Here is a 14,101-nt window from a genome sequence, read left to right as displayed (position 1 = left end):
CTGCCAAGGATCGACCGCTGACTGCTCCAGGACGCCTGCAAAACCACAACAAAGTAGCAAGACGACTACCAGCAACATTGTAGCTCCTCATCCTGCCGGCTTTATTGACTGTTTCCTGGTGGTGCATGCTCTGAGGGCTGTCTGCCTTCACCCTGCACTGGAAGCCAAGAAGAAATCTCCTGTGGGTCGACGGAATCTTCCTCCTGCTAACTCAGGCACCAAAATACTGCATCACCGGTCCTCTGGGTCCCCTCTCATCCTGACGAGCGTGGTCCCTGGAACAAAGGAGCTGGATCCAAGTGACCCCCCACAGTCCAGTGATCCTTCAGTCCAAGTTTGGTGGAGGTAATTCCTTGCCTCACCACACCAGACAGCAAACCTGTGTACTGCGTGTTTTGCAGCTGCTCCGGCTTCTGTGCACTTCTCCAAGGATCCCTTTGTGCACAGCCTAGCTTGGGTCCCCAGCACTCCGTCCTTCAGTACTCAACCCTCTGAGTTGGAGTCCGATGTCGTGGGACCCTCCTTTTGTGACTCTGGTTTCACAAATCTTCTAAGTGTCTGTTCCGGTACTTCTGTGGGTGCTGCCTGCTTCTGCTGGGGCTCTCTGATTTGCTGAGTGCCCCCTCTAAGGGGCGACATCCTGGTCCTTCCTGGTCCCCAGCAGCACCCAAAAACCTCTACCGCGACCCTTGCAGCTAGCAAGGCTTGTTTGCAGTATTTCTGTGTGGAAACACTTCTGCAACATCCAGCACGCCGTGGGACATCTTCCATCCAAAGGAGAAGTTCCTAGCCCTTTTTGTTGTTGCAGGATCTTTGGCTTCTTCCACCCGGAGGCAGCCCTTTTGCACCTTCATCCGGGGTTTCCTGGCCTCCTGCCTCCCCTGGACACTATCGCGACTCTTGGACTTGGTCCCCTTGCCTTGCAGGTCCTCACATCCAGGAATCTGTCTTCAGTGTTTTGCTGGTGCTTGTGGTTCTTGCAGAATCCCCCTATCACAACTATTGTGTCTTTCTGGGGTAGTAGGGTTACTTTACTCTTACTTTTCAGGGTCTTGGGGTGGGGTATCTTGGACACCCTGACTGTTTTCTTACAGTCCCAGCGACCCTCTGCAAGCTCCCATAGGTCTGGGGTCCATTTGTGATTCGCATTCCACTTTTGGAGTATATGGTTTGTGTTGCCTCTAGACCTATTTTTGCCTATTGCATTCTATTGTGAGTCTACATTGTTTGCACTACTTTTCTTACTGTTACTTACCTGTTTTGGGTTTGTGTACATATAACTTGTGTATATTACTTACCTCCTAAGTGAGGGTATTCTCTGAGATACTTTTGGCATATTGTCCTTAAAATAAAGTACCTTTATTTTCAGTAACTCTGGGTATTGTGTTTTCTTATGATATTGTGCTATATGATATAAGTGGTATAGTAGGAGCTTTGCATGTCTCCTAGTTCCGCCTAAGCTGCTTTGCCATAGCTACCTTCTATCAGCCTAAGCTGCCAGAAACACCTCTATTCTACTAATAAGGGACAACTGGACCTGGCACAGGGTGTAAGTACCACAAGGTACCCACTATAAGCCAGGCCAGCCTCCTACAGTCTCTGAGGCTCGGACTGGTCCAGTCTCTGGCAGTCATTATCCCCGGTCCTCGTCATCCACCGACAGCGGGCCACGTGGGCAGTTAAAAGTGTGGTGGGTATTAAGACAACTTTGATGGCCATAGATGTGGCATAGAATGCCTTGCTTTCAGAATGTTTGAGTCAGAGGCCGGACCTTCCGCGCCGTGTGGCCATTTTGGATGGTGACGTGGCCACGCCCCTTCTTTTACTGTAGATTTGATCATCATTCTTGTTACCTATTAATATGTAGCGTAATAACCAAATCCTGCGATCTTAAAAGTAGAACTGTATTTACTAAGCATATATACGCTGGGTAATAGTGTGACCACTCTTTAATCTGAAGTATTTGTTCCTCTAGTAGTTCTTAACCTGTTGACTTCTGTGGAGCCACAGTGAAATATTACTGGAATCAGGGGACCCCTCTACTGAGTCCTTATTGGAAGACGGGTACCCCCAGGCCTAAGCAATTTCTCTGGTTTGGGCCGCAAAACAATACACAAAGTACAGAAACAAGTATACACCAAACATATGCTAAGATATTGACATTTTTTGTAATTCACAATCTAATATAGAACAGTTTTCCGATTTACAATGTTTCTTCCTTATTTGCATTTACTTTATTAATTTTAATTGATTAACCCCCTGAGTAGGCATGGCAGGCCCCCACGGATCCTTGGACCACAGATTAAGAACCTCTGCTCTAGAGCTTTAACTGAAGTCTATAAAAAGTGCATTTGTCTGACTATTAAACAACAAGATTTGAACCAATAATAGACACAGTACTGTCCTTCTGAAGAGATGTAATTGAGGATGTTTTAACTATCTAATCCAGCTTTAGCTTGTACTGTGTCGTATATGGTTGCATTATTGTTGTTCTTGAAATTAACATCTCTTTCAATTACGTGCTTTTAAACCACCGTAGGATATGTTCAGTGCAGCAAAAAATGTTATCTGAAATTTGTGTGATTTCAGTTCTAAGAATTCCAGCATATGATGATAAAATAAAGTGTTTATTTCAAAGTAAAAAAATAATTGCACGAATTCATACATTCAATGTGGTATTTCTCTGGCTTTATGAGCATGTGAAACTCTGGCAAGGTGGTGTGGGTGAGATGCGTTGTGATTTAACTAATTTGTGTTAAAATGCAGTCTTTGTAATTCTCTAGCTGTGATTGACTTAACAAATGATAAAGAAGCACTTCAAACAGCCATCGCTCTTAGTTTACGGGACTCCACAAACCCAGAAGCTGAAGGACGAGCCCCTTGCAGGTACAGGCACTATGCACTTCACTGTTAAATCTGGTCTGTCACGCTCACAACACCATTTTCAGTGACATTATGTTGTGCTGTTCTCTCCTGCTTTTGAGTGTAGCAGAGTTTTCGCTGTGGCCAAGAATGACTGGTTGATTGAGATTAATTGATACAAGGCACTACTAAACGAGTGCAGTGACCTAGTTGTTGGATAGTGATTGGTAATGGGTGGATATTTCTATTGTGAAGTGGCTTTGATTGGTATAGAGCATGGCCTATCAACTTTTGTACCTCAAAATGTATCAGAATAGACTTAAAATCACTGTGATTGAACTAGTATTGCTTTGCACGTGCATTGAATGTGGAACCATGCTTTTATATTCTGATGTTGGAGAGGCCTGAGTTGTTGTTGAATGTAGGGGAGTTGAATATTAATAAACTGCACTGTGAAACTACATGGAAGAAAACAACAATTACGGCCATTCCCTAATGCCCCCTCCATCTGTGCAAAATATAATGAAAGGTCAGGTCGCAGTTACAGCTCTTTAGTTGTCGGTTAGGATGAACTCACAGACTAACCTTGTCTGAGATTCTCACGCACAAGCATTACTGGCAAGTATGGCAAACACTGTGAAAATGATTGGTAAGCTAAGGGGGGCAATTAGGAGATTTGGTTTTGGCCTTCACCCCAGGACTTACAACGTAGATTAATTATCTGTATTGGGAGTCGTCTTGGCTTCAGCTAAGCATTGATGAGTGGGAAACCTCGGTGGTGCATTGTGACACATAAAAAGGTGGAAATTACTTGATACTTGTAATCTGTTAGTAGCTAACTAACAGCGCTTGGAGAGTGGCAATATCTGAAAGCAGTGAAAAATTGAAGGCACCATTTAATAATTTCAGATCTTAAGGCAGTGAGGGTGGGAGGATTGTATTAGAAAGCATCCTACTATGATTGAGACTGAGTGGCTGCTCTTTGTGACCTAAAGGTATGAAAAAGGGTATAGGCCTAGGTAAACTGCAGTCGGGGTTACGTCTTACATGATTAAAGGCAAACTAAACCAGCCAAACAGTAGCTTTCTGGTACAAGGGTAAACTGACAAGATGGTGGAAGCCAGTGGTAGTTTGTATTCAGCATGCTGTTGGTTATTGCAGCGCAGGGTGCAGTCTGCCATTCGCAGCAGTAGAGGTGCTTTACAGTAGATAATTGGCCAGCCTTTTAGCACCATAGGTAGTCTCTAGGCACAGTAAAGAGTGTTGGACTGGCAAGGGGATTCGGAATTTGGAGGAATAATGGATTCTGGTAGACTTCGCCTTAGGTTAGTTCAGTTTTGCTACTTTTTTTCCATGCTTTTTAGTGTCGCAAAAATTGTTAGAACATATGTTAATAGTAAAACCTTATAAATCCTGTTGTCCTGTCTCCTCAAATTTTCTCATCACTCACCCGGGAGAGCTAGACGGTTTTGTTCTCTCATTTCCGTCCAACACAGCTGTTTTACTTTTGTTTATTTCTGTACCAGGACGTATGAGAATGTAATCAGTGAAAGTAAAAGTTGTACCAAAAGGAAACGCTGTGAAGTATGGAGAGACCATCCAAACCCAAACGAGTGGAGGAGAGTGGACAACTGGCCAGTTGGGATGAAGAATATCGGTAACACGTGTTGGTTTAGTGCAGTTATACAGGTTGGTTTGAAATAAACACAGTAGCATCAGCTACGAGTCCTTCTTTCTTGCGTTATTTTCCATTTGAGGAATGACCACTGGTGAATGCTCGCTTGGTTTTCCTGTGCTAGATCCCCTTTCTCCCTAGTTGAATTTTCTTTATTTTGCCTTTCTCTCTCCCTGTACCATTCTCACTCCTATACTTCTATTTTATTTGTTGGTTCTTTATTTTTGTCATGTCTACCCATATTGCACTTAGTTGATGTCCTGTAATCTGTTTCTACTGTCCTGTTTTTACTCATTTTCCACATGTTTTTGAATCAGACTGTTTTTCTCACTTAGTCCTGTTAACCTTATTTCCTGTGTTAAACCAGCTGTACACCCCCTTGTGATCCCGAATTACATCTGTAGAGCTACCCACGTCTCTTGCACCTCTCTTTTATATCCTACACAAGAGTTTTATTCTTGCTGCCTCACTTTTTCATTTGCAACAGAGGATGACTGATCCTTTCCAGACTTTCAGGATTCCTAATTTGATTAATTATATGAGTTTAACCTACATGGACACCTAAAACAATGGCATGGACCTTGCCTTCTTTGAAGTAAGGAACAGATATATAAACAGATAGATGATCACTTGCCTCTTTTCAATAAATTAACTGGCATGTATCTGTTGCGTGGGACTACCTGATAAGCGTCTGCATTGACGCTGCCGTTAACCATATGTGCCTTGTCCTTGCCCTGGAAAATGTATTCTTCTAATTGCTATCCTAAAAATTTGATCGGTAGAACCAAGTCGCGCTCATTGCAAGTTGAGATAATGGTCTTGTTTATTTAATAGTTTTTCAGTGTAGGGACGTTGCACCGGTTTGACTCCTTGTAGTCAACTTATTTTAAAGTGTGGGGTTATTTGTAGCTGTGATAATTATTCAACTTATTGAGTTAAAGCCTGTTTTAACTCTATAAACTCGTTGTTATCAGGCAATATTTGGTAGTCATTCATTTTAAAGTAGTGATGAGTGGATTTGGAATTTGTCCTTGATGTACAGAATGTTTTTTTTGTAAAGGAGAATCTGTTTAGTCCTTTTTTTTTGTGATGCTGAGGATTATTGCAAATTTCGGGTTTCTAATTGATTTATACTGTTGATTTGTGTTTTTCAGTTGAGTTGTACAGCCAACGCAACAACATGAATGTGAGTTCAGTTGTGCTTTATAAAATAATGCGCTCGTAAGAGCGTCTCGAAGGACAACGTTGTGGAAAATGCAGATTTTATAATGTAATAATGAAAAGAAATATGCTGAGAGAAGTGGACAAACACACTGAATGGTAACAATTAGGAATGGGCAGAATTTCAATTACGCTGGAGTAATTGGAGTAAATTCTATAACTCTGCATTACTGTGAGGTGGAATTATCAATAACGCAATTACGCCTGATCGAGTAATTAAAAGTAATTTGAGAGGAAAATAATCCTAATGCAAGAGCTCATTTAGCGAGTGACTGCTTAAGCTGCTGTTTATTTTCTGTTGCCTCTAGCTCCATTTTCTTAACACAAAATGCATCCTTGCATCCATTTTGGACGCAAGGTTGTATTTTACACTGAGAAACTAGTGCTAAATGCTGGCAGAAAGAGGGAGGAAAATCCTACCCCAAGACCCATTTAGCAAGCAACAGCTAGCAATTTATCTTCTGTTGTATTTAGCGCTAATTCTTAGAGCAAAATGCATCCCTGTGTTCATTTTGGACGTGAAGGGGCATTTTTGCATTAAGCGAGCTAAATGCTGAATTACTCTTCCATGTAATGTCACAGATTTTCTGGGTAATTCTGGATGTTATGCTACATAGAATTATGAGAGTTACGCCCACCCTTAGTAATGCTGCATGCAGTCTCATTGAAAGCTTACGAAATGCATGGTTTAAGTTTAAGTGATATGAAGTGAAATGTGTATATAGACATACAGGAAAAGCCTTGATGAAATTGCCTAAAATTAAGAGTAACTGTAAGGGGAATTGTTTTGAATTGAGGCTCATACGTTAAAGATGTTAAAAGTAGGAGTTTTATAATGCTATGAAAAGAAATGTGCTGTGGGAAGTAGGAAAACACAGAGAATGATGGAAACGCATACACTCTCATGGAGTGCTTTTAGAAAAAGAAAAAAGTTCCTGAAAAGGAGACACTTGTGGAAGGATAAAAGGATCCAAACATACACATGCTGTACTCCATCGAAGGGACAAAGACTAGATGGATGGTATAAAACAAGTAAAACCATGTAATAGAAATCAAGAAAATAAGAGTGACAAAACAAGCCAACAGAAAGCAGTGAACAGAGTGGGCCAGCTATTGAGATGTCCTGAACAAGCTTTTCTCAGTGACACAGCTGCACGTTCTGGCAAGCTTTGACCTAAAATGCATGTTTGCTAGGAGAGTAGTATTTCACATATTACTGGGAATGCATTGGTTGCATGTCTTTCACTCACTTATCCGTGCTAAGTAGCTTGTGAGCCAAAAAAAGAAAAAGAATCAATTTGTTACTTTTGGCAACACTGTTAATGTGCCAGAGAGGTGCTTTTGGAATATGGTGTGGGTCCGAATGTTGAAGTCTGTTGATAGGGGGTGTTGGATACGGTTCAGTTGTTTGAGGTTGTAAAATGTGGACATTAGGCTCCTTAAAAGTTTTTGTGTGCAGTCTTTTGGGTTTGCTCTTTCTTACATTCTGTACTTTTTATGTGTATTTAAAGATTGAAAATTGATACCAGCTTGACTTCTTGTAAAATCTTCTGATAAATCCTTGATGGCAAATGTATATTTGGATACATATTAGCTTGTGTTTTACTTTCAATTTGGTATAATACTAAGCCGTTTGACCTTGAGTGTCTTCCTGTACTGGTCCAGGAGACCAGATCTACGCCCGAGTTTTGGAACAATCTCGGACAGTGTAACTGTATTCCATTAACGTTCATTCAGTGTACATTTATCTTATGTGGATACCCTCCATTTACATTTATTACGTGTACATTTATCTTATGTGGATACCCTGCAATTCTAGTATGAACAGTCCTCCTTCAGCCTACTTTTGATACCACTGAGCTAAACAAATGTTCCCTTCCTGGAATATGTTCCTATTTTCTTGAATTGCATATTAATGAACCGCAGAGCCTGTAAAATGTATTGTCAAAATATAGCAGAACTTCTGCCTCGAATTAGAACATTGGAATGTTGAGAGCTTCATTGAAGACAATGGATCAGCAGCCCCCTGTATGAACTGGTACAGGCCCACTGATCTCAACATTTCAGTGACCTAATATGCAGTCTCTGTCTTTCTAATAAGGCAGAGGAAAACGAAAGGCAGAGGCCTTGCAGGAGGACACAGACAACCTTCCCCCTTCCCTCCTCCTCTTGCTCAGGCCCATTGTCACTAAGGCTTCAAAAGGAGGGAGAGGTGAATGCTGCTCAGCTCCAGGATCTCCTTGGATGACCTGCAAAAAGCAGTTCAGCCAAACCAGGGACTAACTTCAGCCCTCTTTCTCGGCTCTTACTGTGAATGTTCAACAGCTAACAGCCGTGGCCCTGCTCATGGCTGTTAACTGTAGAACATTCACAGTCAGAGCTGTGAACAAAAGCTTTGGATCCGAGGGGGATTTCAGCCCCCTCGGGCTCCGAGAGTCCTTTGTTTTTCTAACTAGAACAATTTGATGGCATGTGTAGCTGTAGATACACGCGCTTTGCATACTCCTGCCATCTAGTGTTGGGTTCGGAATGCTGCAATTTTGCTTTTCTTGATGAAGCATTTTCAAGTCACAGGATCAAGTGACTCTTCATTCTTGGTGAGAGTATGCAGTTGCATCGACTCCTTTGTTAGATTGTGTTCTCTCGGATGGGTGTCTCTTTGCTCCGTCGTCCCCTCGTTCCAGTTTCGAAACTCTTCTTTCCGTCTTTTGCTTCATCTAGGATATCGTTTTCAATAGCATTTTCTTACATTCTTGGACCTGTCTCGATCCGTCTGTCTGTGAACCGACCGCACGTCCTCTGGGGCCCCTCGCCTGTTCAGCCCTACCTCAGCACGTGGCATTGACCACTATGCTGCCCTGATGGAACTGACGCCGTTTTGATTCTGTCCCCAGTGCCACACAATTCCTGCGCACTGACCAACATCTGGTGTGTAACTTGTGCCTGTCTTCCGCCCATCAAAAAGCCACCTGCAATGCCTGCAGATCCTTTAAACCCAAAAAGACCCTTCGGGACCGAAGAGCTCATTGACTTGAGATAGCCCACAAGTCTCCAGAAGACACTCTGGACATCTTCGGGGCGGAGCATGCCAAGGAAGAGCCGGAACAGGAGGAGGCCTTCTCCATCCAGGACTCCGACGTTCAGTCGGATATCGAAAGCCACAAGGTGACCTTGACACAAACCGTAAGTACCATAGCCCCTCCTGCCTCCTCTAATACTTCTAGGCAGTCCCTTACTGAGGTAGTCAGACTGCTACTGCCACAAGGCCATGTCCAGTTCCATAAACAGGCTTGGATGCTCCGGTCTCTGACTCTGCACTGAAAATTAGCAGGATGTCGGCTTTGATCTCAACATCTTTAGTCTGAGATATTGTTGCAACTTCCATGTGACCTTCGGCACTGAGCCAAACAAACTCTACATTTGCTTTGGCTCCGACAAAAAAAAAAAAAAAAAACACTGACCAAAAGTGTTGGTGTCGAAAACCAGGGATTTAATGTCTTCTGAGCCGAAAGACAATAATCAGTCTTCGGCCACACCGTCTCCTGTTGAACCCATTTTGGAGACCATGGACACTAGTCAGTGCCACCTCCACATCCAGAAAGGTACAGGGTGCATAATTGCAACTTTCAAGAGGAAACTATCCTTTCAGGAGGATCTGAACACTTTATCACTTCCAAAGGAGACTAAGGGCAAGGCTGTCCAAACTATTCATAAGCCATTTCCTCTTCTTCCTCCTTAAACACCTTCTTCACCAACTTCCCCAGCTTCTCCACCACCCCCACCCCTCCTCATTCACCTGTGCCTCCTACTGCTGGATATTTAACAGCAGATGGTTCCCCTTTATTCACTGGGGGAGATATGGGTGACCCAGCAGGACCCAGATCCATGGAACACAACGCCCTGATCCCATGATTCCCACAGATCTGGATTTATACCCCGCAGGGACCCCTTCACCACCAAAGGATGCCACATCCTCCCAGCAGGTAATAGCTTGAACAGCCGCATTCCACAATGTTGAGCTGCAAAGGGACCCAATTGAGCAAGTCTTTTTTTGATGCCCTAATGTCCACAAAAAGGGATATCCAGTTCTTCCCCATGCTCCTCGCATGCTTCTTCATGCAGACAACTTTTTTATGGAACCAGTCCGTCCTGGGGTAGACCAAAAATACTAAGCTGCTCGCTCTGATCCAATTTACATAAAATCACAGATTCCACCTGTAGGAAAATGCCACTGTGGGCATGGTCACCACCCACTTTTTGCCTGGTGTTGATGCCAGCTTTGATTGAAAGTGTGCTTGAGGCCCTGTTATCCAGGCCCCAGCACCAGTGTTCTTTCCCTAAAGCTGTACATTTGTTTCCACAATTGGCACATCCCTGGCACACAGTAAAGTCCATAGTAAAATGTACCCCTGGACCCAAGGGCCCTGTGGCCAGGGAAGATCCCTAAGGGCTGCAGCATGTATTATGCCACCCTCCGGGACCCCTCACTCAGTACACTGCTTTGCAGCTTGTGTGTACTAGTGGGTAGAAAAGACAAAGTCGACATGGCATTCCCCTCAGGGTGCCATGCTCACCAACCACTGCCTGTGGCATAGGTAAGTCACCCCTCTAGCAGGCCTTACAGCCCTAATGCAAGGTGCACTATACCACAGGTGAGGGCATAGCTGCATGAGCACTATGCCCCTACAGTGTCTAAGTCCATTCTTAGACATTGTAAGTGCAGGGTAGCCATACTGAGTATATGGTCTGGGAGTTTGCCATTACGAACTCCACAGCACCATAATGGCTACACTGAATACTGGGAAGTTGGGTATCAAACTTCTCAGCAGAATAAACCCACACTGATGCTAGTGTGGGATTTATTGAAAAATGCACACAGAGGGCATCTTAGATATGCCCCTGTATGTTAGCCCAACTGCTAGTGTAAGGCTGACCGGTCTATGCCAGCCTGACAATTCCAGACGAGTTTCTGACCACATGGGGTGAGTTACTTTGTGCACTCTGTGGTCAGAAACAAAGCCTGTCCTGTGTGGAGTGTTTGCACACTGCACCCAGCCGCCCGTGCAGCTGACGGTGTGGTTTTTGTGCGTACTTGGAGCTCCTCCAGTACTCCTCCAAACCCCCCTGGTCTGCCCTCCGACAACGCGGGTACTTAACCTGCAAGCAGACCAGAACCGGAGTACCCATGTCTCTATAGGGGCCCACGTTATTTGGCTCCTGTTTGACCTCTGCACCTAACCGGCCCTGTGTTGCTGGTGCTGGGTGTTTGGGGTTATCTAGAACCCCCAACGGTGGACTACCTATGCCCCGGAGAGTGAACCGTAAGTTTGTTACTTACCTCAAAAACTGTATTTTCACCTACCTCCCCCAGGAACTGTTGAAAATTGCAGTGTCCACTTTTAAAATAGCTTTTTGCCATTTTAAAGAAAACTGTGTACATTGTTGATTCCATTCAAAGTTCTAAGTATTACCATGCAAAGTACCTTTCATTTAACGTACCTACCTGCTGAATGAATCTTGTGGTTCTAGAAATAAATTAACAAAAGAATATTTTTTTATATAAAAATCTATTGGCCTGGAGTTAAGTCCTTGAGTGTGTGTGTTCACTTATTGCTTGTGTGTGCACAACAAATGCTTAACACTACCCTCTGATAAGCCTAACTGCTTGACCACACTACCACATTTAGAGCATTAGTGCTATCTATTATTGCCTCTGTCAAGTCTCCTGGGGATCCCCTGGACTCTGTGCACACTATCTCATGTTGATATAGTATATACAGAGCCAGCTTCCTACACCACCAAATTCTATGGTGGCTACCACTACACGTAAATGGCCCAATAGTCACGCCACAGGAGATTCTCCTCTCCAAGATGAGGGGAGTAAAAAGACTGATGCCACAGGTAAGAGTGGCTGCACTAGCAGCCAATCATTGGTGCATTGCCAGCTCACAAGCTTCACTTGAAAGGTACGGTCGGGCTCACTGGGATGAGATGGAGGAGCTCCAGTATCTCCCAGATGAGCACCAAAAATGGAGACAACAGATTGTCACAGAGGAGCAGACAATCAGTAATGATTCAGTCAGATGTGCTCTAGATGTTGCGGACACGACTTCACGTCTCAACACCAGAATACTAAGGCAACATGCCTGGCTTTGATGCTCCGATTTTAAACCAGAGGTACAACAAGCGGTACTCAATATGCCCTTTGACAAGGAGCATCTTTTTGGCCCTCAAGTGGACTACAGCCTTGAGAAGCTGAAAAAAGACGCAGACACTACAAAAGCTATGGGTGCTGTACAGCCCCCTCTCCCAAAGAGGTACTTTTTGTCACCACATATTCAGAGGTGGTTACAAACAGACAAGTGCAGGGGCCTCCTCCTTTTCAAGCCAGACAGCCTTCCAGTTCCTAGTCACAAGGCTTTTACAGAGGAAATTGTAGAGTTAATAATACTCGAGGTAGAGGCAACAGCTAAACAGGGACTACATATGTCTTCCTACTCCACACCTGTCGGGGGAAAGACTTCACAATTTCTATACACAATGGCTCAACATCACTTCGGACCAATGGGTCCTTTCCTTTATCCAACATAGTTACTGTCTGGAGCTCATTACCACTCCTCCAAACATTCCCCCTCTCTTTCGATAGAGCTCTCAACAACACCTTCTTCCCAAACAAGTTACAATCCCTTCTTCTCAAAGGGGCCATTGAGCCAGTTCGGCTACAACCAAGGAACAGTAGTATACTCTGCATTACTTCCTTATCCCCAAAAAAGACTGCTGTTTCAGACCCATTCTGGACCTTTGACCCTTAAACCACTACATTTTGTCAGAACACTTTTACATTGTTACTCTTCAAGATGTTCTCCCCCTATTACAACAGGGTAACTTTATGATGGTCCTGGATCTAAAGGACACTTACTTCCATATCCCCATCCACCCTGCACACCGCAAATATCACAGATTAGTCATTGCAGGCAAGCACTACCAATTCAAAGTTCTTCCTTTTGGAGTCGCCGCATCTCCCGGGGCTTCACAAAGTGCTTTGGAGTAATAGTAGTGCATCTTAGAAGACAAAATGTACACGTATTCCACTACCTGGACGACTGACTCATCAAAGCCTGCACGTTAGCCCAATGCCAATGTCACACTTGGATGACAGTGGACCTGTTGCACAAATTAGGGTTCACACTCAACTTTCTCAAATCCTAGCTTGAACCGCTTCAGATACAACCCTATCTAGGAGCTGTTCTCAACGTGGAATTGGGGATAGCATACCCCAATCCGACTTGTGTTCACAACATTTAGTCTCTACTCCCACAGTTTCAAGAGAATTCATCATGCACGGTCAGGACTGTGATGCGCCTGTTGGGGATGATGGCCTCCTGCATTGCCATAGTTTCCCATGCCAGACATGCCATGCCAGTAACATGCATCCCCTACAGCAGTGTCTGTCTCGTAAGTGGGCTCAATCACAAGGTCACTGGGAAGATCTAGTGTTAGTCCGCTATACTCACCTCTCTCTGCAATGGTGGAACACCACCAACCTGTTGAAAGGATGGCCTTTTCTAGATCTTGTGCCTCAGATCATTCTGACAACAGACACGTCACAGACAGACTGGGGAATGTGCCTTCAAGAACTCTAAGTACAGGGCCAGGGGGATCCCCATCATCAATCCCTACACACCAACTTCCTCGAACTTCAGGCAGTATTTCTAGCCCTGAAAGCGTTTCTCCATCACCTCTCAAAGTCGTCTTAGTCTGTGAAGACAACATGACAACAATGTACTACCTTGAGAAACAACGTGTACACGGTCATTCCAGCTGTCACAACTCTGTCAGACAATTTGGAAATGGCTCTCCACCAACCTATTCAACTGGTGGCAGAGTGTTTCCCAGGAATGGACAGCGACGTTGCAGACCTGCTTAGCCGGAGGAGCTCCACCTACAAGTCCTTCAAAAATACTTTCATAAGTGGGGATCACCTCAAATAGATCTTTTTGCCACAGTGGAAAACACAAAATGCCAAGACTTCGCCTCCAGGTACCCACGTCTTCTAACCAAAGGGCAATGCTCTATGGATGAGCTGGTCAGGAATATTTGCCTGTGCTTTTCTGCCTCTCCCTCTCCTTCCATTTCTAGTTTGATGGATCAGGCAGACATCTCTCCAAATGATCCTTTTAGCTCCCACATGGGTGCGGAAGCCCTGGTTCACAACACTTCTGGACCTCTCAGTAGTGCCCCATGAAAAGCTTCCCAACAGGGCGGATCTTCTCACTCAAAACCAAGGCCTGGTCATACACCCAGAGTCCAAATCTCTCAGCCTTGCAATATGGTTCCTGAGGT

The 14,101-nt window shown here is 44.2% G+C and overlaps 1 protein-coding gene across 5 annotated transcripts in view; it reads left to right on the top strand.

The window, feature by feature from the left end:
- Nucleotides 1-14,101, top strand: part of USP28 (ubiquitin specific peptidase 28) — a 427,404-nt gene that overhangs the window by 77,403 nt on the left and 335,900 nt on the right. For all 5 annotated transcript variants that reach the window (XR_011201488.1, XM_069224386.1, XM_069224385.1 and 2 more), the window contains exons 4-5: nt 2,784-2,886; nt 4,389-4,551. Coding sequence is in view for 4 of the 5 variants with exons in the window: in XM_069224386.1 (XP_069080487.1) it covers nt 2,784-2,886; nt 4,389-4,551 (266 nt within the window). In the remaining variant the exon portion in view is untranslated. The remainder of the gene's footprint in view (nt 1-2,783; nt 2,887-4,388; nt 4,552-14,101) is intronic.

The sequence above is a fragment of the Pleurodeles waltl genome, chromosome 3_1 (genome assembly GCF_031143425.1).
Source record: "Pleurodeles waltl isolate 20211129_DDA chromosome 3_1, aPleWal1.hap1.20221129, whole genome shotgun sequence".
NCBI lineage: Eukaryota > Metazoa > Chordata > Amphibia > Caudata > Salamandridae > Pleurodeles > Pleurodeles waltl.
Note: the sequence above shows the minus strand (reverse complement) of the source record. Positions and strands in the feature narration are given on the sequence as shown.